The sequence below is a fragment of the Xiphophorus hellerii genome, chromosome 9 (assembly GCF_003331165.1).
Source record: "Xiphophorus hellerii strain 12219 chromosome 9, Xiphophorus_hellerii-4.1, whole genome shotgun sequence".
NCBI lineage: Eukaryota > Metazoa > Chordata > Actinopteri > Cyprinodontiformes > Poeciliidae > Xiphophorus > Xiphophorus hellerii.
Window position 1 is genome coordinate 18900912 of NC_045680.1, and position 27116 is coordinate 18928027.

Here is a 27116-nt window from a genome sequence, read left to right on the forward strand (position 1 = left end):
ATATTCAAAAAGAATATCATTATATTCTTTATACATTGTATAAAGAATACAACGTTGTGTACAACAAGAATGCGTTGTATACTACAATGTATACAACATTATATAATGTTCCTCAAGCTCCACACAATCCTAATATCTGACCAATATGACTTTCTTTGATTTTAAGTAAAATAATGTTTTGCCCTTGAGGACATAAAACAGACTTCTCAATCAGTAGTTGTTGTACACATTTCTCAGTGGTCAAGCACGTTCTAACCACTTGGGGGCAGTATTGGAGAGCGTTGGTGGAAAAAGACAGTGTGAGTCACTCTTGGTAATGCTGGTTCTGTTTTTTGCCCCGCACTGTTTAATGAATATTTTTATGTTTGAACATATTAGGATGTTACAAAAGCCAAAGATCATGTAAAGGTGCTGACTGAAGAAGCTGGTACGATTCTGTCAATATCAACGGTGAAATATGCCGTGTACCAACAGGGACTGAAAGGCCACTCACCATTACTCCAAAAGACACCGGACTGCTCTTTGCAAATGCACACAGAAAAAAAACAAAAAAAAAACCCTTAATTTTAGGAGATATGTCATGGGATTTGATTACATTAAAGAGATGTTTGGAGATAATGATCATCGTTTGTGGTTGCAATTTGAAAGAAAAAACAAAAGTAAAACATTTAAGGGGTGTGGATACTTTTGAGAGAAAAATAACATCCTTATCCAAACTCAAGATGAAGTGGCCAGCTGTCTTACAGATGGTAAAATTCACCAATTTTCTCTTTCAGTCTGCTATTTGATGCTGTCAATACGGCGCCTCTGTGGGAAACTTAAGACTCACAAAACAAAAAGAGCAAAATGTGCCCACTCTTGAGCCTTAAGCATTCTCCAGAGCTTTGTTCGGAGCTGGAGACAATTAATAGCAGAGAAGCTGGATGGATTCAACACATTCTAACAGCACTCAGCAAATCAAGACAAGCTTTCAGTTAGTGTTTATGAAACTCTACTTGTTTCACTATATCTATTTCATCCTTATTTATCATTTTCAATCTCTTATTGTAATGTTAGGTACTTTATGATTATCATCAGTGAAAGATGCACTGTACATAAAGTTTGCTTAATGCTTACTCAAAATTTATATTAAAAGTTTAGTTGAAAAGTATAAAATCTCGGCCTTTTTACAAGAACTAAGACAGAAAAGATGTGTTCCTTCAGTCAGAAATAAACCTGCAACTTATCTCAGCCTAAAACACCATCAATGAACCAAATGCATAAACTTTACAAAGGTCATCCATGATACTCTGGATTGCTTGCATATGTTTTTTGGTGAGTAAATGATCGAATTTATAAGGCAGCAGAAAAGATTGGCACAAAATCAAAACATATCAAATTTAAAGGTGTACTCAGTGTGATCAAACATGCCTTTTTGATTCCCTTTTCTAAAAATCTTTCACTTTTTTCCCAACCCATCGGTAGGCTGTGATTAGCATCCACAGAGCATAGATTCTAGCCAGTAAACAGAGTGTGCACATCAGGGCTCTTCTGTCTGTAGTCCAAAATTTGTGATGGATGAAGTTAGGCAGAAATTTGTGAAGTAGTGCTTATTTGTTCTCAAAGATGAACAAATAGCATGTTTTTTTGACTATGGACATTGACTATGTAGAATGTTCATAGTTAAGAAACATGCAACATCACCAAAAATGCAATAGAGGAATAAGGACTATTGTAATTGCATTTAAGTTGGACATTTCAAAATCTTCCGGGGTCTAGATCAGATTATAAAGTGTATCTTGCATATAGGCTCTTTTTTAAAACTCAGTTACAAACTTCAGAAACAGACAATCTGAATGACATCTCAGGTTTTACAGGTACTCTGCCTTCCTCAGCTTTGCTCCTGTCTTTGGGTGTACCGGCTATACTGTACCTGAGGCCAGACCCAAGGGAAAACCTCAATAATGTACTTAATACCCTTACTTAATGCATTAAGAAATGCATTAACGTGTCGCAGGTTGCATATAGTTCCAGTAAGTGTTGGGGGGTGGGAGGAAAACCTATGTATGGAGGAGAAAGAGATGCTCTAGAAGGGTGAGAGGATTTATTGCCTAGCATTAGCAGCTCTAATCTGTTGCAGGTGTTTCTGGCTGTGCTCCCAGGCCAGCCCTGCTTTCCTCTCCAGGAGGCCAGGGCAGTTTGTGCATGTTTAACAATGGATGGAAAGGAGTAAGTAAGGCAGAACTGAAGAAGAACTTTCTGCCTTTCCGTGGTGCCTATAGGAAGGTTTCTATCATTTTAACAATTCTCTTAAGAGTGTCGACATGAGGACAAAGAGGACGTGTGTTTCAATTACTTCCTCCAATCATCATGTCAGTCAGAAGACAACTCACTTCATATTCACGGGTTTCCTCTTCCTCTACAAACTCATCTATATGTGTATGAGGGAAAGCACCTTTTAAGCTGCACTATGTTTTTATAACAAGGACAACTCCATCCTGACAAACAGAAGAAAACAGCTCAAACAGCAGGTCACAGCTTTCAGGGTGCACTACAAAAAGAGTAGACCACCGGGATGGATTGAGCTTCACAGGGAGCCTGTGGTGCCTTTGGGGTTTGGTGAACAAAGGCACAAAGGAACCCAGTGAGAAGGTCCAGCTCTGCGAGGGATCTGCTGCTCCTGGTGCGGCTACCTTTGAGAGAACAAGACTAAAGACTATAGAGAAGAATGGAAATAAAGATGTGATGTGCAGAAAACAGAATCATGAGACTAAAGAAACTTAAAAGTCTAATGACTCAGGTTATAAAAAGAAAAAAATATATAGTGTTCATCAGCTGTTTTAAATAATTCAATTTTAGTTCAGTTGTTTACCTCATTCCCTTGACATGCATGACGATTTTGTAAATGAGCCTGAAATTTAGCTGCTGAGTCGCAACAATGCTCCTTTTACAACTTAGGCACTACTGCCCTCATGTGGACATCCAGAGAACATATGCTACCAGTGACTAAACACATGAAGTAAATTTACTCAAATTTAGTTCTGCCTTGAGACAACATTTTGTGAAATGGTGCCAAATAAATAAGCTGAATTGAATTGAATATGAGGACAACTTAAAAAAAAAAAAAAAGCCTAATTTTTTAATGTACCGTCTTGAATGTAAAACTTCAACATTTATCATTTCAAGGTGAAATTTATTGGGTTCAGAAAATATAAAATAAAAACTTTATCTTAACTAGTGAATGAGTCATAAAGTTACAAAAATGCAGCCAAACGTTAGTCTGTAAAAACATGCTGTTCTGCTATCATTCTGACATGCAAGTACATATTAAAATGGCTTCATGTATTGCAACCAAACCTGATTTCCATTTTATGTTCTTTGTCACCACATATTTTTCCTGTATTAAGCTTCTTGTCATGAACCCATCTTTCTACGTTAGATATAAACTGATCTATAAGGTATTGACTGGCTCCAAACTGGTTGCATGTAACTTTTCTTGTTTTGTTTTGTTTTTGTTACCGAATGTACTTTTCCTATTGTCATAACAAAAAATAAATGAAGAAATGTGTACATCTACAACAAGACTGATATCAAAAACCATATTCACATGTGATTTTAATCTGATAATCAGAAAAAATCAGGATGTGCAATCTTTTCACACAAAGAAGGTGCTATTCCTTAAGAAGTCTAAATCTGAGAAACATTTAAATGCATTTCAGAATCAAATATTTTCAGCTATATTTGATGTGGGCATAAAATCCTGTGCGCATCAAAAACTTACAATAACCCCCCCCCCCCATCTCAACATGTTTCCTATGGATCGTAGTTGAGGGCGTTCTGGATGAGATGGTGTGTTAGAGAGGGATACCAGTCTTTGATGAGATTCATGACATATGTGTACCAGGGATAGTACAGCTCCAACTGCCTTGTTGCTCCTGTTATGATGATATTCAATGCAGCTTCTGATGCAGGGTAGGCTGGTGTCGTGATGATTCCCCTGGAGTGCATAAAAAAGTCCTTAACATTAACTACACCGCAAGATATTGTGCATATTTATTGCATGATTAACAAACCTGACTGCTTTCAAAGCTGTTTCGGTATCAATCAGTCCCAGTGTGATTAGAGAGATCGACACGTTGCTTTTCTTCATGGCAAGTTCATGGGTGAGGGACCCAAAGAACCCATTCAAGGCAGATTTTGTTGCACAGTAAGGGGCCGTGAAGGGATTGCTCAGCTTCCCTACAAACCATAGATAAATATCTGAGTACAGTGCAAGAAAAACAGATCCTACAGTAGAGCTGCACAAGTTTGTTCTGAGCTACTTAAAAACTTACAAGAAACATTTTAGATGTTTTTTTTAAAAAACAACATACAAACTCAGGTTTGTATGTTGTTTGAAAAAAATTCACACTGAGAAATAAGTACTTCAACTCAAAAGTATATAGAATGTATATAGAATATGGTGTTTACCGGTACTTCAATTGGAAAATTAAGATTCTTGTGGCTGATTGATAGTTTTCCAATAAATGCAATATATTATTAAAGGTGACAGTTTTTTTTGTGAAAGAAACTAGAAATGCTGGAATTTTCCACACATGATCTAAATCACTTAAAGCCACTTAAAGAATATAAAAAAAACTTTTGAATCTGTCTTTGGGTGGTAATGACAATTTTTCTTTTGTTGCTAAATGTTCCATTAAACATAACCAAAAAAACAAACAAAAAAACAAAAACAAATACCAATAATCAATGTCCATAAAAAGTCTTCAGACACAGCAACATATTCATGTGTTACCTGGTGGGTTTGTATTTTAACCAAATAAAAAACACCAAAACTTAACTGAGGCCTCAGGAAGTTTACCTGAACATCTATACGCCTTTTTTTGGTTCTATTGAACCTCCATGGTGTTAAGATCCACTCATTTTTACTTGTGATATTTTAAGTTGAAAAAGTGTTGAAGGGTTTTTTTTGTCATAAAATACTTTTTAACCTGTATTACTCATCTGCAACAGAAGGTGAAATTAAATGAATCCTCTTCATGGAATCTCCACCCTCATTTTGTCAGACGTGTTGCGTACTCCTATAACCATGTGGCCTCTGATGGCAGAGGCATGAGCATTTGGTATAGTGTTTTGTGACCAGTTAGTCTTAGAAGATGCTCCGTTTAGGATTACCCAGTACCATCCCACTGTTGGCTACAGGTCAGTAATCAATGGGGTACATCATATTTGTTTTTTCTAAAAAATGTTTTTTCTAAATGTTATACACAACATTTCCCACATTGCCCACCCCTAATACAAGTATACATGTATCTAAATTTGCTGTCTATTAAGCTTACCTGCCATTGATGACACTATAGCCATAGACCCTTTACTTTTCTCCAAAGAAGGCAAGGCTCTCCAGGCCATCTGTATGTAGCTAAAGAAATTGGGCTTCAGAAAACAAAAAGACATAATGAGAAAGATCAGAGGCACCTTCTTCGTTTTAAGCACTGACAGACCATCAAAGTGCTCCATTACCTTCATGAGCCACCTGACGTGATCCACGTCTCCATCCCACATGGCAAAACGAGTCACACCAATGTGGTTGAGAACCAGGTAGTCCAAGCCTCCCAGTTTCTCCAGAGCAAAGTCAACCACTTTGTCAGGGTCAGACTCAGTGGACATGTCCCCAGATATGTAGAGAGCTTTCTGGGCCCCCAGACTCAGACACTTCTCAGTAACCTGTGAGCGAAACAGAATAAATATGAGAAAACATACTGAGACTACCCTGAGCATTAACATGTAGTTTGACTACTGTATGTTGAAACGATCTGATCATTTTCTATGTGAAACTAAAATTGATCATTTAAAAAAAAGTGTTGCATTTACATGTGTGCTTTTTGGAAGCTGTTTTGTTATTACTTGCAAAACAGGCTGAATTACTACACAGTACTGAAGGACAGAGGAAACTGTAATAAAAGAAAAAAAACTGACCTGCTGTAAAACTTTCTCCCTCCTTGCTGTGATGACGATCTGAGCTCCGAAGCGGGCATAATGATACGCCATTTGTTCACCAATGCCTGAACTGGCCCCTGTGACCAACACTCTGGCACCCCTGAGAGATTCTGAAATAAAAACAATCGATTTAAAAAAACAAAAACCTTTATTTGTACTTATGAAAAATAAATGCAAGAAGAAGAACAGCAACAACAAGAAACTATCTGTGTCCACAAATGCACAAGACTCCCATTACATTGCATAAAGTACATCCCACAGAAAATACTTGGTTGCAATTTTTTTTTTACAGTCTCACATCTACAGCGGTTAACCTTGAAGACAATAAAATGTTATCTCAGCAAGCCATTGTATTGCATCTATAATCTCTTCAGAAAGCAGATGACTAGTATTTGCTAGCTCAACTTGCAGTGCAAAAATTCAAAAAGAGGTCACGGAAGGGTCATAATCAGGGTTTTAGAAAATCATTCAGTGTGCCAAAGTTTTAAAATGTTATGATTTAATAACAGCTAAAAATGTCCATCCTTCTATTCATATGCTTTAGAATCTTTTTAAGGAGATGCACCAGAAAGTGGAGCGACTGGAGTTTTCTCCAGCTGTGCACTGCTTGCCAGCTGGCTGAAAGAAGATTTCCACATTTTCCCTCTATTCACAAGAAAGGCAAAACTAGGTGTTTGGAGTACAACGTCCATGAATGATCATGGCTACTAAAGAAGCATCATATATCTTCCTAATAAGGTAACACTATTAAAACTACAGTTACCAGGTTTCAGGCAGCATCTCAGTAGAGATGCTAACTGCAGGGACACCGCTAGCTTACTACGTTAATCATAAAAATGTTAAAACAGAAAGGCCAGCTGGAAAGTATGTTTAGTATGTGCACTCAATATAGGGTTAAGGCTCTTTTTTAAATGAATGACTGCATCAATGCAGCATGGAATGACGCCGCTCAGTCTGTGGCTTCAATAGTAGACTTTAGCTGGTCTGCATAGTATTCAGTGGTGTTTCTCATCTACATCTTGACAATATTCCAAAGGTTATAGTTGGGGTTTAGTTCAGCCTAATTCACGGACCAATCAAGAACAGTGACATCGTGGTCATTGAACCGAGTAAAAGAGATGTTGGCAGCGTGAACATGTGTCAGGTCTTCCTGCTGGAAAAGGTCATTGGCATCTCCATAAAGGTTGTCAGTAAAAAAGGAAGCATGAAGTACTGCAAAGAATGTCCTGCTAGATGGCAGTGCTGACCTTAAACTTCATAAAACAGTGGACCAACACAATAAGAGAATTCCCTAAATATATCTCACAATGAAAACTTTACACAGGACCTCAGTCAACTTGGGTTCTGTGTCTCTAGACTCTTCCTTCAAATTGTGGAACCTCGATTTCCAAATAAAATACATTTATCTGAGATAACTTTGGACTGCTGAACATCAGTTCATTCCTTTATTCCCTTGGCTCAGTCTAAGGATCTCTGATCTCGTCTCTGGTTCAGGAGAGGTCTGACACATGTGCAACAGCAGACGCCTGGACCAGGTCTTAGAGAAACCAACAGGGGCAGCAGCCATGGACTTCAATGGTTTCTGCGCCCCAAAATGTGTCTAGTTTAAATTACGTTTTGTAAGCATAATATTTTATACACGTATAAATAAACTAAATGGTACATTATTATGTTTAATAATTTTAAAAAAGGAAGAAAAAAAAAACAATTTCACTTTTCGAAATAAAAGAAATAAATTCGTTTTTTGAATTCCATTCTGAAACGATAAGTTGCCTGCATGATGCTTACAGTCTGTGTTTATTACCACATTTATCTGACATCTGTCAGTCATGCTCAAACATACATGTGCGCGTGTGTCGCAAGATTGACTCAATCATTAGCAGTTGCATTTATTTAAGCAGTAATACATTTATTTAACTTACCTGGATCAAAACTTGGTCCATTCCACTTGACAGCCAAGTAGCCAACACAAATGCTGGCAATTGCAATCTTTACGAAGGCTCCCATTTTGTTTGTGCAATGTTTTTCTGTGTGTTTCAGCTTTCATGTGAGCTGAAATGTGTGTAATAACGCACTTTCTCGTTTTCCCTGTTTTCCGCACGTTTAGAGGGCGTTGCTCCCAGGTTAATGTTTCATTCGACTAGAACTTGGCCTGCCTTCCGTCTCCTGGTGAAATTCATGCTTTACTGTTGTGAACCATAAAAAAATAGATAATTGTTATTATATTTGGATATATCAAAAAAAATAAATAAATAATTAAAATAACTACTCGTTTTTATATGATCAGCTTCTGGCTTAAAGAAAAAACAAAAGCGTGTCCCTGAAAGATCATTATGTTGCTTTGTTGACTACTGATTGGTTAAAAATGGTGGTCAGATCAGCCATCTTGTGTTAACTGGAAACTGGCCAGACGGAAAAAAAAGACAACGGTGATCTTAAAGTCCTGAATGTGGTTTAATATTTAACAGTTTGTAAAACAATTAAGATTGTTTTTCTGGGTTTTTTTTACTGCTAACACTGAGTCAGATTTTTCTGGGGCTGTTTGTGCACCATAAAAAAAATGCTGCTGTTTTCAATGCATTTTCATTAACATACTTTAGGAGAAAACAAAGAGGCGTAATGCGGGTGGAAAATTATTTATACACAAAGCTGACTTGTGTATGCAGTGAAATAATCTCAATAGCCAACTCATGAAATGTGGAGAAATAATTAGATGCGGCAGAGAAAGATTGGACCAGGACAGTTTCTCATACGTTTTATGTTACAGACTCTCAGTGAACGCACGGGGGTGGAAAAGGCCCGACTAACTGAATGCAAAGTGCGCATGCGTATGAAGTGGCCCGGTAATATCAAGAGACGGATGTATGTCATAAGATTTGACTAGTAAAGCAACGTCGACTCCATTCCAAACTGAATAAATTTATTGGCCCCCACTTGTCGCACAGCCATATGCATCATGATTGTGAAATTATTATATTAATCCTCGAAATATTACACTAACATTGATGATATTTAATAATAAAAAGAAAACATCGTTTGGTTTTCATTTGATATTTATAGCCCAGCAATTTTGAATGTCCAAAGTCCAACCTCCACCTCTCACCTCTAATCTCAGTGGCAAGCAGTGAGGAAATCTCTCAACTTGGGGAAACACCAATAAAGAAATACAATTTTCACCTTCTATTATTGTGCATTTTATTTGTGGCATTGTTTGTTACCTTTATGTTATTTTAGTGAATTTAGAAAAGGAGTGACAATGAATAAACTGTATATAAATGTTTTAGATATGTTTCAGATGAAGAACAACCCTTTCTGTTGTTGTTGTTTTTTTTTTTTTGTTTTTTTTACAAAACTATGGATTGTTTGGATGTTGTAAAAAGGATTCTGAGAAGAAAAACAGTGAGGTTGAAGAAAAGATTAATATTATGTTATTTAATGGAGTAATAAAAACATTCCACAGAAAGCTGAAAGCTAACAGTTCAGTAATTAAAAATTAAACAAACACAGTGCAGTGAATGTGTCTATTAAAGATTTCTAAGATGACATTGGTGCTTGTCACAGGAGAAGACATAGTCCTCTATGTGTAGTCAGTGCTGCATAGAATTAATTAATCTAAAAATAATTTGAAAATAAAACTGAAAATCTACAACAGGCAATAAGATCAGGTTTGAGGGAGATTGTTGTTTATTGTTTTGAACAAAGCAACTGAAAATAGACAAAGGCAGCTAAGGATTTTTTTTTTTTTTTACCTGCAGAGGGCAGACTCATACCCAGAAGTTTCCAAGCTGCCTTTCAGACAATTTGATTTCCATAAATTTTCAAAGAAAAAAAAAATACATAAAATAAGAAGACACAATGAAACCTAATTTATTTTTCTTTAAAGTCCACGCACAGTGATAAGGCCATACAAGGAAATTAAAGAACTCTGTCTTGATAACTAGTAAAAATCAAAAGGGTAATTTTGGAAGCTATATGATTTTAACAGAATATATCAATATCAATTCAAACAGAACAGTCAGGTAGAGAAAGTAACAGATGAGAAATTAATTAAATGATCTAAATGCAAGGCTGCACAGTGGCACAGTTGGTAGCACTGTTGCCTTGAAGCAAGAAGGAGTTTGCATGTTCTCCCTGTGCATGCGTGGGTTCTCTCCGGGTACTCCGGCTTCCTCCCACAGTCCAAAAGCATGACTGTCAGGTTAATTAGTCTCTCTAAATTCTCCCTAGGGGTGAGTGTGTGTGCGCATGGTTGTTTGTCCTGTATGTCTTTGTGTTGCCCTGTGACAGACTGGTGACCTGTCCAGGGTGTATCCTGCCTCTCGCCCGGAACATAGCTGGAGATAGACACCGGCAACCCCCCCAACCCCATTAGGGACAAAGGGTGAACAGAAAATGGATGGATGGATCTAAATGCTTAAAACTGGTGCTTTTGGTAGAAATGAAACATGCAATGAGAGAAATGGTTGGAGATGCCTTTTTTGTTGTAATTACGTTCATCATATATTTACATACTTACGTTTCTACTGCGTTGCATGCAGTGTTGCATGTAGAATTAGAAATTTGTCTTTTTCAGGTTCAAATGTCTTTTTTTCATATTTTTGCTCATTGTGATGTACTGCAGTTTTCTGACTGTATTAAGTCTTGTCTCTGCACTTATGGTTCAGGTTGCTTTTCACCTTATGGATCAATTTATTTTTTTTTCTATACCCATCATCATTTTGGGATCAAATTGAACAACTACACTGAGCAGGTGTAATTTAATACTCTTTGTGTAAAATTTCAAACAAAACCAACATTTTGAGCATGCTTGAGATGTCTGTTTGCAAAAGTGTAATATTTTTTATATGAGCATAAAAACAACACAATGTGCAAACTGAAAGCGAATAAGGGTAGATTTCTGATTAATCCTATAGTATGACCATATGCCGATATTGCAGCACAAAATGAAACACATATATGGGTCCATAACAGCATTAATGCTGCAAACGAACATTGTTCATGGAATGTAGCTATAGGAGTTCTGGATGATGTAGTTTGTTAATGAAGGAGACCAGTCTTTGATTAGAGTTATGACTTGTGTGAACCATGGATAGTAAAGGTCCAGTTGTCTTGTTGCTCCAGCGATGATGATATTTAATGCAGCTTCTGTGGCGGGGTAGGCTGGTACTTTTGTAATGCCCCTAAAACCAGAAAATAACTCATTTGCAACTGATTTTCTTTTTTTCAAAAGCCTTTGTGTATACTGACTTTAGCATATTTGACAAACCTGACTTTGTCCATGGCTGAATCAGTATCAATAAGCCCCAGGGTGCATACTGAGATTGACACATTGCTTTTCTTCATGGCCAGCTCATGATAAAGGGACCCAAAGAATCCACTTAGGGCAAATTTTGTTGAGCTGTATGGTAGTGTGAAGGGGTTCGTCATTTTACCTTCAAACCAAAGACAAATTTCCCAGTAAATTGCAGAGCTTTCTCAAGCACTTGAGTCAAAAAAAATTGCTTATACGTTCAGCTTGAGCTTAAACTAAAATATGAATGTGTAAGCATAAAAATGTGCCTTTTGAGAATTAGTTAATGCTTTTGTAACTGTACATTTATCACTTATGTGTCATAGCTTGATGTAAAGGCAAATATTGAGACAAACGTACCTAAAACTGATGAAACAACCACCAAAGATCCTTTACTTTGCTCAAGAGAGGGCAAAGCTCTCCAGGCCATCTGAATGTAGCTAAAGAAATTGACCTTTAAAACACACACATATATATACACGCCCACACATGCACACACACACACATACACACACATCAAAAGAAACATCAAGGCATTCCCTTGATTTTATGTGCTGAGAAACTGTCAAAATGATCCATTACCTTCATTAACCACCTGGTATGTTCCACATCTCCCTCCCACATGCCAAAGGTAGTCGAGCCAATGTGGTTGAGAACCAGGTAGTCCAAGCCTCCCAGTTTTTCCAGAGCAAAATCGACCACCCTTTCAGGGTCAGACTCATTGGCCATGTCTGCTGCTATGTGCAGGGCTTTCTGAGCCCCCAGACTCAGACACTTCTCAACTACCTGTGAACCGCAAGGAGTAAAGTTTACAAAACAGTTTAGCAGAACTCCTGGTGCAGTTGAGATGACGTTAGGTGTGATTTGGTGCCTTGTGAACAAGCTGAATGATACTAAATGATTGTGATAGGAAGGAATATCGATGACAGGTGAAAAAGTTGATCAGGAGGAAGTAGATCAAACGGGGTAGAGATTAGACCATTTAGGAAGGATTGGTCTAGTTAAAAGTGGTAATAATGAAGCGGAAGCAGAAGAGGAAGATGATGGATGGATGGATGGATGGATGGATGGATGGATGGAACAGGAGATAATAGGAGATGAAAATATGGAGATAAAGAAAATGACGATGAATGATTGGGATTAGAATGATAAGCAAGTAATGCAACAGAAATCCTAAGAAGGCATACGAGATTAAAATGGGAGAAAATGAGGAAGATGATGGAGAATGTGTGGCGATGATGGATGAAAACATTAGGAATAATGATCAGGAAGGAGATGTATTGGGATGCAGATGAGGCGGATGAGGGAGACTAAGTAGAATTAGAAAGAGCGGTAATGAGAGATGAGGAAGGTGTGGAGGAATGATGGAGGGGTATGGAAGAAGGAATAAAAATGAGTGGAAATAAAATAAGCTGAATGAAGATAATTAGGTTGAGAAGTGATGTGAATGAAGGAATAACAATAGCAGTAAAGGAAATAGAATAGAAATGTGATAAGTGATACAGAGTGAAATTGACTAGAATGAGATGAAATAGGAATGATGCAAAAGAAATAAGGTCTAAGCAGTGGGAGAGAAAGACTTGTGCTGAATAAGCAAACCATGCAGGCTTACTTGCTGATTAGATGTGTAGTTTAGATTGTCACCTCAATATCCCAGTCGAGGTTATATAAACCTGTTTTACTCACCTGACAATTAAAAAAGGCAGAATGAAAAGAATTAAGCAAAACTGACCTGCTGTAAAACTTTCTCCCTCCTTGCTGTGATGACAATCTGGGCTCCAAAGCGGGCATAATGATACGCCATTTGTTCACCAATGCCTGTACTGGCCCCGGTGACCAACACCCTGGCACCTTTGAGAGATTCTAAGACAAAGTCCAGACATTCAAAAAAACATACTGAAAAGATGCAAACAGTAAGGCCTCAGTTGTTATTTATTGTGTATAAACGGATATGTCCTAACACAGATTCACACAGGTATTTCACTCTACAACAGGATTTCCCTTTGGAATAATGATTCTTATCTTTTATGGCACTCGCTGTAAAACATAAACCCAATCAAAGTCCCTCACAGAATATTTCACGCAAAATGAAACCAGTCTCGCTCAAAGGACTCAGTGTACAGAAAATGTCCTTCGGACATTTCAGTTGCTTAACGAAATACACAATACACCTAAAGATACCAGCACTGTGCAGTTAAGTCGAGCTAAATCATGTGAATATTTGTGTCAAATTTACTGCACAGTTTGTCCTGGTGGGATGAATGAATGTCTGTATTCTCTCCGTTCTAAAACTGTTTAGTCACTTGAGGAAAGCAGATTATGTGCAGTCATTTGCTCAGTTCACGATTCCGCTCCCAGTTATCCCAAAGCAATCATTAAAACCTCATAATCATTATTTTTACACTGATTATTTTTATTCAGGGCAGAGAAGAAGGCAGTTTTCAGCATCTGATTGTCAAAACAGTTGAATGATTGTGATTCCATAGTTTATATTCAAGTAGTTAAGTGGAACAAATGTTGATATTTGAAAGAGCTACACATTATGTGACTGATGCTTAACATCATACAGAAAGCATCTGACACGACAATAAAAACATTTTATGAATAATATTATTTTTTATATTTACTCTGTTTTTATATGGATGTGTTGAAGTTTATATTTTTAGATCATGAGGCATACGAATAAAATTCTATTGTGAGGAATATAGGACGTTTTTGCCATTCTTCTCTTTATAGAATGGCAACAAGTATACCACGTTAATGCTGGACTATTAGTCACTACTTAGGTAGTCGGTCTGGAGCAGGCCGCTTTATAGACATGCCATGTGTAGGTTGCAAAATAAAGCATTAAAACAGAGTTATTTAATGGGTCAGTGGTGTTGCTTCACTACTTTCTACCCCATGACTGTGTTTTGCGAGCAGAAATATTCACAAACAGCAACTAATTATTTTCTTGTTAGTAAGGGTATTGACCTTACTAGGGGTGTAGCTATTTTTTCAGCAATCTGGTTTGAAGTGTGCAACAATGAGAAATAGCCATAGGTATTTCATTAGCGGACTGCAATAGAATCCATTGATAATATCTTTTTTTTTTTTTTGTTCGCAATTCTGAATGATTGCACAAACCTAGCAATACTACAGTTCTGGTAACTGGATTGTCTTAGTGATATTTAAAGGTTCAGATAGAATGTTTCTGATGTTTTACAACACAAATCTAAAATGTCAGTCTTTGGGGGCAGTGTCCTACAGCTTTTGAATGTGTCACTGGTCTGGTGAACCTGAATCAAAGAAATATAGAATCAGGATAAAGACAAAATTCTTTGATTCAGGTTTAATTAACCAGATGCACGTTTTAGTTACAGAACACCATCCTCCACTGACTGGATATTGAGAAATTGGCTTTACATTAAACATAAGTATTTAACCTAAGAATAAAAAAAAAAATCTGTTTTGTTAGAATATAATTTCTTGCATTACACTGTAGATTTATAAGGGCATATGCTACTTTTGCATGCTCTGAAACCACTTCTTCAGCAGAGACTCTCCTTGGCATGTGGGAGGGAGACGCACCACCACAGCTTTATAAAATATATTTTCAAAAGGGCGCTCCCTCATGTTTGAAAGGAGAGTGAACTGTCCTACTGTTCAGTGGGAACTCAAAACTAATTCGGTCAACAGTTTACAGTAGTTAGACACGCAAAATAAAGTCAGGTCCAATTTACATGAAAACACTTTGAAAGAAGTGTAGCTAAAATATTTGCTGGGGAATTTAAAATAATGAAAATAATAATAATAATTGCACACTATAAAAACTAACGTATATTCAATGTATGAAAAAGGTCTGATTCCAATGAGATTATTTCCATAGAACAACTGTACATAGAAACAACAAGGTAAAGAAAAACTGGGATTCTTTCTAAAAACATAAGTCTTCTGCAGTGTCCAATATTGTCCAGTTTTTATATATTCACTGTAAGGCTTTAGATTATTAAGTGTTAGGTTTTTTTTTATGTACTATGAAGTTGTACTGAGCCATCATCCCACCGTTGCAGGTCAAACACCTATCATCATTGCTGTCATCATCATCATCATCAGTTGTCAACATAATACACCTAATTCCCTGCAGTTAAGTAAACAAACTCGAGCATTAACATTGGCAGCTAAATCTGCATAGAAAAGAAAAGTTTAGATTCATTCTAGCTTTACGTACCTGGATCAAAACTAGGTGCAGTCCATTTCATAGCTAAATATGCAACCAAAATACTCCCAATCAAAATTTTTACGAATGTTGCCATTTAGCCCACTTGGTTTGTAAAAGCTTCAAGCAACTTCTTTTTTAGGGTTTATATAAGTATGGCGAAACTTCACAATACCAGTTAATAGGAGGTGCATGTTACGTAAACCTTTTTTTTTTTTTTTACTACTCAAACACACCCCTCCATATCTGGCTAAAATATTCAAAGCATTTTTAACTAAATTCAAATATATTGTCACAGGAATTGATAACGTTTTGTCTTTGAAAGCGTGATTATTTATTTTTTTTAATTTAAACAAGCCATAATAATATAACATAAAACAGATACACGACGAACGAATCTGCCGCTCTGAAATAACTAGCAACTTTATTGACAAAACAGCGCACACAGTGCAGACAACGCTTGTCCTTCACTGCTCCTGACTGCCGGCCAGTGTTCTTCTAGGATTGTTTTCTGAAAAGCAACACAAAAAGAGAAAACATAACATTCTGGACGATGGCCGCAAGGATCTGGCCTTTAGTAAAGTTGGTATTTTTCTTTCAACTCAAGGTTTTTCATTCAAAGCTTGGTGGTTGACATGCTAAGTACCAGATTAGCCCGTTAGCTCGCTTAAGCTAACAGTAGTAGTGCTAGGAACGCTCTAGTTCTTACGTTACACTATTTAAAATAACTCGGCATTTTACGGTTAAAACAGTTTTACTTGTATATACTGGAACGTTTGATGGAATTCCCAAACTAGACAAAGCTGTTAAATAACTGCTTTGAGTTACTATCATAGAAATAACCTTTATGTTGTGTACTGTAATCAAGGTTATTATGTCGTTTTTTTGTTGTTGTTTCCGTGTGGAATCATTAATTATTACAAGGCTGCATGTTTTTTTTTTTGCTCACAGTATGGCTAACTTCATTCCTTCACTTACAGGCTTGTCTCCAAGGTGACCATTGCAGGAGGAGCAGTATACGTCACCTATGACTCTGGTCTGCTGGGAAGCAGTGAACAGGGGTCAGCGGCCCTGAAGAAGGCCAAAGCAGCTGTGCCACCCGCCTTAGAAGAATGGATGAAGTATTTTGGTCTGGAGGTACGGATGTGTAAATTGCTTATTTGGCCAAATAACCTGGCATTTAGGTATTTGGCATATAGACTGATTTTATGTAGTAGAGACTTTGCAAAGCAAAAGTCTTACAAAGTGAAGGTTTAAAGTCCTCTTTAATTTTAATGGCTTACAGTCATTTTTGCGATAACAGTGACTAAAGTTGTCTCTGGCTGTATGGAGGATTGAGTGACATAGTGCTTACTTTCCACAAGTTATTACTTCTAGCTAAAGAGAGGTCTTATACGCACATGAAGGTAACCCACCTTCTTAATTAAGGTAACTGTTTTGAAATTACACCAAGCGAATTCAAGGTTATTAACATGATCCAATTTGTGTTATGTAATATATTTGTTTCCTATTTTGATTTCGATTCACAGAGAGAAGGAGACCAAAGATATGACGATAGCAGCTGTATTCAAAATCAGTTGGCTATTTTAGGCATTTATGAGAATATTTCTTTCAGCTAAAAACACAAAAAAGGATTCAACTCTATTTTAGTGGCAAAGGATGGCCTTAAGTCATGTAAACATCATTAATTTACAGAAGTAAATGCACTGAAATTATTTCTTTGTTTAAAAGTTACATATTTAGAGAAAGGATGAGAAAATAAACCCCTCTGTAAATTTAATAGCAGTTTAACTAAATATAACATTTGCAAAGATTATCTTGTTGTTTTGCTCTTCATGGAGTATCACAAGGTATTATTGACTAATTCATTGGTCAGGCTATCTGCTCAAGTAGCTAGCCTATAGATGCCATGTTTAAGACTTGTGCCTCAAAGCTTGCTCACGGTACTTTCAACACAGCATTAGTTTGATAACAATGGAGGGTGACACTTCAAGTTTACGTGTCATGAGCTTCCAGACAACTGACTTTGTCTTTTTTGTAAGGACGGGTAAAGTGTTGAGGCTACAAACTGCGCTGAACTGCCTCTGCCCTGCTCTGTTCTCCACATTACAGCCAAAAATCCCTCCTGTCTTGGTACATTTGTGAAAGTCACGCAAATGCATGTTTTTTTTTTGTTTCTTTTCATAATTGGGATAGATTAATAGATATACTTAAAGGCACTGTTAAATTCTGCATGAAATTTATAATCTAACATCCTTAACCTTTTCCTCTGTCCTTAGGCTCAGCTTCCCACCATTCCTAAGATTGAATTCTCCCCGGTTAATTCATGGAACGCTGGTAAGAACTGAACAGAATGTCGGTGATCACGAGTTTGGGCTTCTGAGGGAGCCTGAATTATCAATGTAGTTTGCTTACTTACTTCCCTTCTATTTACAGGAGTGCGGTGGACAATTTCGAGCCTTTCAGAGGCCCCAACAAGAGCATCTGAATATACAAATCAGGGACTGCAGTATGTAAAAGAGCTTGTCAAGTGAACAGAACCACCCTGGGTGACCTCACATTATTGTTTGACTTTTGCACCTGAGAAATGACAGTACTCCAAAAGTTTCACCCCCCTTCCTCCAGACTAGAAGACACAAAAGGAAACTTCTGTGTGAGGAATGTGCTGGATTTAATGTAAATTGGTATTTTGTGGAAGTTGTAAATAAAGCAGGGAAGCAAAGTGTTTTTAAATTAAAAATTTGTTTATGCAAGTTAAATTGTCATCAACGTTAATTGCAAATAATGTATGAAGGAGTGTGTCTGATGTACGTATCCAGCTTCACTATTTGCTGGCAAAAACACCAAATCTAAAACTTTGCAGTAGGCAGCTTATAATAAAACACAAGACGGATGTGCAAAACTTTATTACAACAGAATGATGACAAACTGTCATTTAGATTCCGCCACAAATTCAGAACCAGAGAAAACTTAAAGCAGAGTAATCTATAATTTAATTTTGCACAAAAAACACACTAAAGCACGGCTAACAGTGATGCATAGTGTTACGTTTTGAACTAAATGCAACAACAGAACTGATTCTAGCATACACGGTCACTCCCACCCTTATGTAAATGTTTCAGAAACTCCCAGGCACTATTTGGGGGATGCAACCAAAGTTTTGACCCAAAGGAAAAGTTATCTGAAGGATAAACAGAGCTCAGTTTTGAGAAATTTGGGATGAAACCTCTACTGCAAGCATGTAATTTATGACTACAAGGCATTTTAAAGACCAAAATCAAAGATAGATACTAGTATATTGTTTCTTTTTCTTTGTTGATTACAATTTTAAAAACATTATAGGGGCTTTTACACAAATTTTCCAGCTTAAATACTGTCATCTGAATGTATTGCAGCATATATTTTTTTCTTCTTTCCTTCATGCGTAGTATTTCCTTATAACATTTAGCAGAAAGTATATCGTCTTATATAACGTAACCACATAAACTTTATACAGTAAAGTGCTGCACACAACATCAACACTGAAATCACAACAGCAATGATAAAGCAGGTTAATTTGAATAGCAATCTTACAATGAAGAGCTAAACATTCCAAACTGATCCATAATTTCCCTCAAACTGTTTGTCCTTTAAGTGTAATGAAATAGCATACTTCAATTAGCAGTCCGGAGAAAAGGTAAGTAATATATTGCCAAATTGTGACCAGCGTGAAGGCACTTTATGTATAACTGTGCATTTAAATTGAAATAATACTACTTCAGCATTTCCATTGCAACCATAAAAGTGCAGTAAAAATTAGAATTTAAAGCATATTTTAAAATCTCCATCCAACAAGAACAGCCAGGCTAGACTCACATAATGTAATATGCAGCCGATTAATATAGCACAACTATAAACATTGCAATACTAGATAAGAGTGCAAAGGTGCAAGAAGATATTGGCATTGAGCAATATAGGGGACAGATAAGGGTGACTTTGCAAGGCTGTTTCCCACTGATGTCTACAAGTACAAACGGCAAACTAAAGCTTTGATTTTTAGACACTCTTTGTGTAACAAATTTAAGAACTTCAGAGAAAAGTGCATCTATAAGACATCTTGCTCATCTTTCAAAGTCAGAACCACTTAGTAGACTGATTGATGGCAACAATGTAAATGCAAAATTCCTGCGCAGCCGACGACAGCACAACCTTCTATAACTGTCCATGGATGAAGTTATAGAATAAGACTGTCACCATTTCAAAAAACAAACAAGCATAGCAGTGCTACTTTTCTGCTGTACATAGAAATGAATATTGCACTGGCTTCTTAACGAATAAAGCGATATTATTCCTCAAACCCACCATGAATGGCTTTGAATAATAATTTAACAATGAGCCGAACAAAAGCAGATGGAAAATGGGCAGAGGTGAAAGTGTTCACTATGTCTATGGGGTTTTGACCAGATCATAAACATGAATATGAAAGTCATCATCATATTTGATATAGTACACTGAGGGCTTGGCTGGGACCTGGTAGATGACCAGGCCTGTTCTCTTCACTCCCTTGTCGGTAACATACTCCACTTGTTTCCCCACCAGACTTTCAGTTTCTTCTCCCGGCTTTCTGTCTGCAGGCAACAGGTGCTTGTTTTCTGAAGGAGGAGAGTGAAACATTACAACTTGTGCAGTAAACTTACAGATAAAATCAGCAAACTTTATCTTGAGGATATTGTGACATCTATAGAGAGTTTTTCCACATACTGTCCAAAGGTAGTATTTTGTCATATCGACCAGGTCAGGTCAAAAGGCGTAAGAACATCTCAAACCCAGGCAACTTTTTATAAGTCCCACCTCTGTAAATACCGAGCTTCTAAATACCAACATACTGACAGACATTTTAAATCAGTCCACTGGAATTTGACTTTGTTGGATTTCAGGTTTTTATCCATTTTGACTCAATGTTTGGATGAAGGATTGAGTTTAGTTGCATCCCATTTTTTGTTATAAGTTGTAATTGTCAGAGAAAATGAAAAAGGAAGGTTCGCTGGAGTCTGGATTCCAAGAAAATGGTTTTTCGCCCACCCTTAATATCCAGTTTAGCAGACCAGTGTTTAACACATAGTGATAGTTGTAGGAAAATAACTTTGCTGCACTTTTGATGGTTGTATCTCATTACATATTTCAGAGATAAAAGTTAAGTTAAAAATTATAACCCCATATATAACCATCTGACCAAAGATAATGCATGCTTAGTCTTTCTCCGCGTTATTAGCACACTTCAGTCCGACTCTTCTGCAGACGTAGACTTTTTCTTTGTCTACAACCAGAGTTCTGCTGGTTGTCTTTTTGGTGAATACCACTGGGCACATATCTCACTTTCTTTCCAGCTTCTTTAAAATCGTTCAGTTCACAGAGTTGTGGGGCATTGTGATGTTGGAAAACAAAGAGAAATGTGAGGCAAAAATGGCTAACTTGCAAAACATATCATTTCCAGTTCCAGTAGTTGCACTAGAATTTCCAGTTTTTATAATACTCTGCAGCCCTAATTGCCAATACTGTAGTGCGAGGTTAACATATCCAAAGGGTTATTCTAATTTAGAACTGGAAGATGCTTAACAATCCAAGTACCACATGATTTATGAGTTGTAGCTTACATTAGTTTGATAGCGTTTAGGCAAATAAAATCAATAATTGCTGATTTCACATGTTGGAAGAACTCCAAAGATGCATTAGGTTGGAGGGCATAATATGATGCAGGATATGACGTTTAAACACTGAACAGTACAAAAAGTCCAGGTTTTTGAAACTACATCTAAAATAAATTCTTCCCATCTTTGGACCTACACAGACATATTCCAAGGGAGAAGTGGCATGCGGCTTGAACATGATGCAGAAGCACACACAAACATAACTCACAGAAAATACCCTGGAGGATTTCCTGCTGTACTCAGACATGGTCTCATGCTATCATGTTTTTAATATTTGTATGCCATGTTTGGAAGCAGGATAAGCTCTTTCAGATGTCTGAAGTAAGTGTTGCAAATATTTCTGCTTTCACATGCAGCCTGGTCAGGACATCAAGCATGCAGTAGATGGGTGTAAACAACTTTAGAGCAGTAAAAGGTTAGATCGAAAACAGATCATCTATGCTTTCTGGTGTTCATGTTACATGTTAAGGTACAACTCATTATTAAAGCATACAAACTCAAAATTGCCTGAAATCAACCAGGTACTCCTTAAGTCTGTTTGTTTTCCTTCCTCAAACTGGAAATAAAGGAGACAAATTATTCTGTGTGGACAATAACTGAGACAACCTTCAATATCTGTAACATCTCTTGTTCCCGTTTCTGGAGCCTCGAGGAAAACACTACATAAAACTCTTTCTGAATAAATCAGCTTTTGTTAAAACACAAATTAACAGTACCTGCTTCTGGCAAAATCCTGAGGTCCCCATCTGCGTAGTCATCCCACAGCTGGTACATATAAAGAACTGGGTCCTTTTCATAAGTGATATAATACCAGTTTGTCATGACTGGAGCTCGGGATAGGACCATGCCTCTCCACTCATTCTTCTCTCCATCTTCCTTTTCAAACAAATGCTCCACTGCTTTGCCCACAAGTTCCTCTGCCCCTGCTGGGATCTTTATTTTGTTGTTTACTGCAGAGACACAAGTGGATATGTTGCTCAAAATTAATAAAAATGCCTGAGATTACCTTGTGAATTAGAGGTACATGGACTAAGGCTGGGCGATTAATAGAATTTTTGGTTTTTAAATATTAATTTTATTGAAAATAGGGATTTTTTTTTCCCACCAATGCAATCCTTAGGTTTCCATAGTTTAGTGATGTCAGCATGCCCAGGGCCGCCATCTTGTTTGACAAGTATGTTTTACAGATCCTATTTATCAGGATTCTGTTTATTTTGAATTCACAGGTCAGTTCTACGGTGGTGTATTAGAGCGAGGCTACGATTTTTATTTTATTTTTTTAATTATGAGAATAACGTCAAAGTAACACAAGAATAAAGTGTTAATATAAGCAGAATATAGTCGCAAATTAGGAGAATGTAGCAGTAATTTTATGAGACCTCCTGCACAAAATATAACAAAATGGAACGTTGAGCATCTGGTTAAGTTATACTTATCGGTTCTGTTATCAGTTTTACAGATAAGTAACTTCTTACTCTTTTAACACATCAGCATATCAAAATGTTATCAGTAGCAGGACTTTGAAACAATTGTGCATACGACAGTCTATTTTGAAAAAAGAAGAATATGGACTGAGCTGGTCAGGTCAGATCTTGATTACTCTATTAAAGCTTTATCTCATTAAAACATCTGTTTTCTTGTGATTTTAAAACAATCTTTTGCTAAAATTATCTTTACTCTGCTAATATTATGACTGTTCTCATAATTAAAGAAAAATTCTTGTACCCTGGCCCTAACACTGACTGAAGTAAAAGACACTTTTTGAAAATAGTTTCTATCATTTGAAATTCCTTTTTTTTAGAAAAAACAATTAGATTAAAATCGTAAATTGGTTTTCGAATGAATAGGTTCATCTGAGATATTATTTTTTAAACCATATCGCCCAGCCTTTGCGTAGACACTTACCGATATTCTCTGACAGGACTTGCAGGTTGGAGACTCTCACGTCCTTGAATAGCTCTATGCCGTAGACGCAGTCAAAGCCGTCGTACTTCACCATGAAGAGAGAGGGATTAACGCTGAGTCTGTCCAGCACCGTTCCCTTCCATTTGCTTTGGTTGCCCTTCTCTCGCCAGTTATGCTGAATGCGCAATCCCAGGATGGAGTTGGGGTCCGGCGTCGCTACGTCACTCAGTTCCCCACTGCTCCGCTTTCTGATATCCGACATGAACAGACAGCCTTAGATGTTTTCACACAAAAGTGGGATAATTCTGATCTCCAGCTGATAGACTGGTACATTTTAGTATTACTGCGAGAGAGTGTTGTTCACTTCATGTACTGCATGTAAATACAAGAACATGAGCAAGAGATCACATCTTACATGTGTTACCAATTTTTCCTTTTCTGAGAGCATATTATAAGAAAATGAAGCATTTTGTGCTTAAATAATTTAGCTAATAGGACATCATGATCTCCTTTCACCCGTTTTCAACATTAGAGGTTTATTAATACTCCCCTAAAATGTTTTTCTAATTTGTTATTTTTCTAAGCAAACTAAATTATTTTGACAATATTATAAGCAGTTATTAGTACCCCAGCGTCACATTAAGATTTGAAACGAAAAATATATCAGAATAAGCTTTATTGGCCAGGATTGTGTGCAAAAAAAGGAATTAAGAGCACACATTAGGTATATATATTTATAAACTTATAGCAAATAACAGAACATCACACAATTATTAAAAAAACAACAAACATTCCTATTGCTGCAATCATAATTAAACATACTACTAGAGATTCAATAATCTACTCTATAAGGTCTTTGTACCTTTTATTTGTATGAACATGGGTGGAACTGTTATTTTCCACATCTTGTCCATGTTTTTCACTACTGGAAAACTAAATGATCTTTTTTTCTTTTTTTAAACACTGAGAAAATTCAGGAATAATTATATTTGTGTGTGTGCAGGTGTGTGTGTGTTTGGTGGGTTCTGCGCTGTGTTACGGCTGGTCGAGTCCAACATCTTCTCTGGCATCACATTAAAAGGACATTAAATTGTAGATTCCAGTAAAGTCAAAATGAACAAAAAAAGAACAGATGGCTCTCCAGAATGTGTAACAAAACTTCCCTAGGACCCCTTGGAGATGGAGTAGTGCAAGCGACATTTGTGTTCCTACACTTCATGCTTTCTTTTACACTAGCCACATGGATCCAATCACATTCACATTTGTAGATTAAAGCACAGACTGGTAGGCAACTCGGGAGATTGTGCCTTTCCGCAGTCTCCTTGTGTGAAATTAGGTTTGCTTGATTTAAAAAAAAAAAAAGGTTCCAGACGTTTTGATTGTAATAACAGATCACATCACCTTGTCCAATAGTTCACTTTCACGTACCTGCCCCTTTTCTTGGACATGCCTCTGGAAATTCAAAGGTTACTATTTGAAAGAAAAAGAAGGTACTTTAGTTGTTATGTCACCAGGAAGAACAGACAGTCAGACACAGAAGAGGGAAATTTAAATAATCCTAAAAAAAATAAATAAAAATGGGCTTGACGTGTTGCTCTAAAGACTGACAACTCCATCAACCAATGAGCAGGTATCACTGAGCCACTTCCTGAGAATTTATTCGGGTGACATAGCTATGGAGGTCACGTCTAAAGATGAGTTAGCTCGCACGCCAGTATAACTGGATGACAAGCCTGCGGGTGTAATGTATTTACATGAATATTTCACATACCAACATATCATTGCCACGAGGGAAGTCTGAAAAAATAACATTTAAATACACTTGCATTAGCTCACATTCCTACTGAACTAAACACCGCGCCGTCTGTCTGGTCACTCGTTACCAATGCAGATGTTACTGAAGGTAAGCAGAGGCGTTCAGTCAGCCATATCTATCTGCTTACCGGTCTCACTGACAAGCTAACAAGCGGTAGCAACAAATGGATGTTTATTACGTCCGTATTCTAAGTGTGGAAGACAGCTTAATTACCTTTAAGCAGATTTCATGTCAGTACTGTTCGGTTTGTATGGCGGATAAATGTTGCCACACGCCAACCCGCCCGCGTAAATCTCGCGAAACCTATGGAAAAACTGGAGTTAGCTGTGGCTGGTTGATCGTGGGGGGAGGAGACTCTAGTTCCCAGCAAGCCTTAAGGTTGCCATGACGGCAAGGAAAAACGTAAGCAAATGCGCGGTGAATTGTGGGTATTGATGTTTCTAAATGCCAGCATTTAGAAACGTCAATCTTATCCGGCAGCACAAATGCTGCTGGATAAGTTTCTAGCGTTTTGATTTGTAAATGCAGCAAAGTTTATGTCAAAACTAGAGTCTTTGTAGCTTTTTTTTTTTTCCAAACCGTGACATTACCTAACATTGATAACTTAGCATTCACATTCACATTGTCACACTTATAATTCACATGGTCAATGATAATTTCAAAATATTTTCCGACAGACTTTTTATTCTTTTTCCTTTAATTATTTTTTTTAAGGAAAAATATTTTGTATATTAATAAAAGATGGTTGGGAACAATCAGATATATCGCTTTAGTTCAGGGGTCTCAAACTCGCGGCCCGCGGGCCAACTGAGGCCCTCGGGACGATAGTTTGTGGCCCCCGCCTTAATATGAAAGTTTAATGTTAGTGCGGACCGCGAGTTTGATATAATTGGAACTTTTCAGTGTTGTGTGCGGAGCTGAACGAACTTACCAATCACGGTGGAGTATATTGCTCTCGGGGGCGGGACATCGGCCGGGCCTATTTGCATTTTCTATTTGTCATTATTTGCATGCGGTACATGCGCAATTTCCGCTGCCGCTCCCGCTTCACGTGCTTCAGCATCCAGTCTAGACCCGGAAGTTGCTGATCAGTGTAATGTAATTAAGGTTAGGTGCTGTAACGCATGGGTTGTGTTTAAGGGAGGAGAGGAGGCGGCAGATTCGTCAGGACGGTCAAAAACTCACAACCACACTGGTACTGGGAATTCCACCGTGTTGTCCTTTAATAAACACTCTCTTCACCAACCTTACAAAGCCCGGTTGAACGGCTGCTATATTATCAGACATGAAAATTGAGCAGCGTCCAAACAACCCGTAACATTACTAAAAAGTTAGGGAGCTAACATGTCCGTCTAGCACGTTTCTCCCACGCTCTCTACAGAGAAGCCGTGGCGCATACTTCTGACATCATTAGCAATACTAGAGTATCTTAAAGAGACACTACACAATTACGGCTGTTACAGCGCCTGACTACGGCCAAATATGGTAATAGGCAATCAGAAAGGTTCGGCTGAGGAGACAGTGTGTGTGAATGCGGCCCAGCCTCACCCAGACTCCACCTCCAGCGGCCCCCGGGTAAATTGAGTTTGAGACCCCTGCTTTAGTTGCGTCATGCTAGATTGTATGGAGCGCTAGTGCCAGCAGAGGGCAGCAGAGGTTTGATTAATTATTTTTTGTTTTATCAGTTTGGTTAGAATCGAGGAAACATGGGCACTTCATATCCAGCACGCCTTGCACTACTATACTACATAGGCCCAGTTTCTGATCAAGTAGACCTTTCCTTACTTAATTAGTGTGTATGTTAGCTGTCGTCCGATGTATTTCATCTCTATGGAACCTCTTATTCACTAGACATTTGCATCCAAGACTTGTTCTTTGCATTGAAAGACATTGAGCACATTAATCATCTGTCTGATTTTGATCAATCACCTGCTAGAGCTTCCCATTTACCTTGAGAAAGTGTAATAAATATGTCCTAGTAGTAGCCTGTGCAAGGATCTAAATTTTTTGTGTAATGTAGATCCACCTACATGTACATCTCAATAAATTAGAATATTAATGAAAATCTCATTTTAGTAGCTCATTTCACTAAGTGAAATAATTTTCACTGATTTTTTCCAGCCTTTATTTCTGCCAATTATTTTTGATACAACATGTTTGATATCGAAAAATAAGCTTAATGAAAAGTGTGCTCAATACCTGCTGTTATTTTCAAAAGGGATGGTTGTCCCAAGAAATAAGTCT

At 37.3% G+C, this 27116-nt stretch overlaps 4 protein-coding genes across 4 annotated transcripts; 1 reads left to right on the forward strand and 3 right to left on the reverse strand.

Annotated features, from left to right (window-relative positions):
- Positions 1-3155: 3155 nt before the first annotated feature.
- On the reverse strand, positions 3156-8175 carry LOC116725471 (hydroxysteroid 11-beta-dehydrogenase 1-like protein). The gene is made up of 6 exons (XM_032571544.1): positions 7899-8175; positions 5956-6086; positions 5500-5703; positions 5319-5412; positions 4053-4218; positions 3156-3976 (listed from the first exon to the last, which is right to left on the reverse strand). The coding sequence occupies exons 1-6, from the start codon at positions 7981-7983 to the stop codon at positions 3793-3795; spliced, it is 864 nt and encodes a 287-aa protein (XP_032427435.1). The 5' UTR covers positions 7984-8175; the 3' UTR covers positions 3156-3792.
- A 2725-nt stretch (positions 8176-10900) lies between these two features.
- LOC116725470 (hydroxysteroid 11-beta-dehydrogenase 1-like protein) lies at positions 10901-15645 on the reverse strand. Its single transcript, XM_032571543.1, has 6 exons — positions 15477-15645; positions 12999-13129; positions 11849-12052; positions 11627-11720; positions 11243-11408; positions 10901-11156 (listed from the first exon to the last, which is right to left on the reverse strand). Exons 1-6 carry the CDS (start codon positions 15559-15561, stop codon positions 10973-10975), a joined length of 864 nt encoding a protein of 287 aa, XP_032427434.1. The 5' UTR covers positions 15562-15645; the 3' UTR covers positions 10901-10972.
- Positions 15646-15878: 233 nt separating this feature from the next.
- micos13 (mitochondrial contact site and cristae organizing system subunit 13) lies at positions 15879-18223 on the forward strand. The gene is made up of 4 exons (XM_032571546.1): positions 15879-16046; positions 16445-16601; positions 17744-17801; positions 17901-18223. The coding sequence occupies exons 1-4, from the start codon at positions 16018-16020 to the stop codon at positions 17996-17998; spliced, it is 342 nt and encodes a 113-aa protein (XP_032427437.1). The 5' UTR covers positions 15879-16017; the 3' UTR covers positions 17999-18223.
- Positions 18224-18355: 132 nt separating this feature from the next.
- LOC116725472 (spindlin-1-like) lies at positions 18356-25301 on the reverse strand. Its single transcript, XM_032571545.1, has 5 exons — positions 25086-25301; positions 24485-24526; positions 23057-23304; positions 21868-22101; positions 18356-20095 (listed from the first exon to the last, which is right to left on the reverse strand). Exons 2-5 carry the CDS (start codon positions 24502-24504, stop codon positions 19890-19892), a joined length of 708 nt encoding a protein of 235 aa, XP_032427436.1. The 5' UTR covers positions 24505-24526; positions 25086-25301; the 3' UTR covers positions 18356-19889.
- Positions 25302-27116: the final 1815 nt, after the last annotated feature.

Excerpts from the sequence above, each read along its gene's own strand:
- LOC116725471 (XM_032571544.1), bottom strand. The coding sequence starts at position 7,983 with ATGGGAGCCTTCGTAAAGATTGCAATTGCCAGCATTTGTGTTGGCTAC. Across the intron at positions 5,704-5,955 it reads GGGAGAAAGTTTTACAGCAG|GTTACTGAGAAGTGTCTGAG; the intron begins GTCAGTTTTTTT and ends TTTCGCTCACAG. Across the intron at positions 3,977-4,052 it reads ACAGCTTTGAAAGCAGTCAG|GGGAATCATCACGACACCAG; the intron begins GTTTGTTAATCA and ends TATGCACTCCAG.
- LOC116725470 (XM_032571543.1), bottom strand. The coding sequence starts at position 15,561 with ATGGCAACATTCGTAAAAATTTTGATTGGGAGTATTTTGGTTGCATAT. Across the intron at positions 11,721-11,848 it reads ATACCAGGTGGTTAATGAAG|GTCAATTTCTTTAGCTACAT; the intron begins GTAATGGATCAT and ends TGTGTTTTAAAG. Across the intron at positions 11,157-11,242 it reads TCAGCCATGGACAAAGTCAG|GGGCATTACAAAAGTACCAG; the intron begins GTTTGTCAAATA and ends TTCTGGTTTTAG.
- micos13 (XM_032571546.1), top strand. The coding sequence starts at position 16,018 with ATGGCCGCAAGGATCTGGCCTTTAGTAAA. Across the intron at positions 16,602-17,743 it reads TGAAGTATTTTGGTCTGGAG|GCTCAGCTTCCCACCATTCC; the intron begins GTACGGATGTGT and ends CTCTGTCCTTAG. Across the intron at positions 17,802-17,900 it reads GGTTAATTCATGGAACGCTG|GAGTGCGGTGGACAATTTCG; the intron begins GTAAGAACTGAA and ends TTCTATTTACAG.
- LOC116725472 (XM_032571545.1), bottom strand. The coding sequence starts at position 24,504 with ATGTCCAAGAAAAGGGGCAG. Across the intron at positions 23,305-24,484 it reads ATGTCCAAGAAAAGGGGCAG|AAAGCGGAGCAGTGGGGAAC; the intron begins GTACGTGAAAGT and ends GTCGGATATCAG. Across the intron at positions 20,096-21,867 it reads CAGGATTTTGCCAGAAGCAG|AAAACAAGCACCTGTTGCCT; the intron begins GTACTGTTAATT and ends CTCCTCCTTCAG.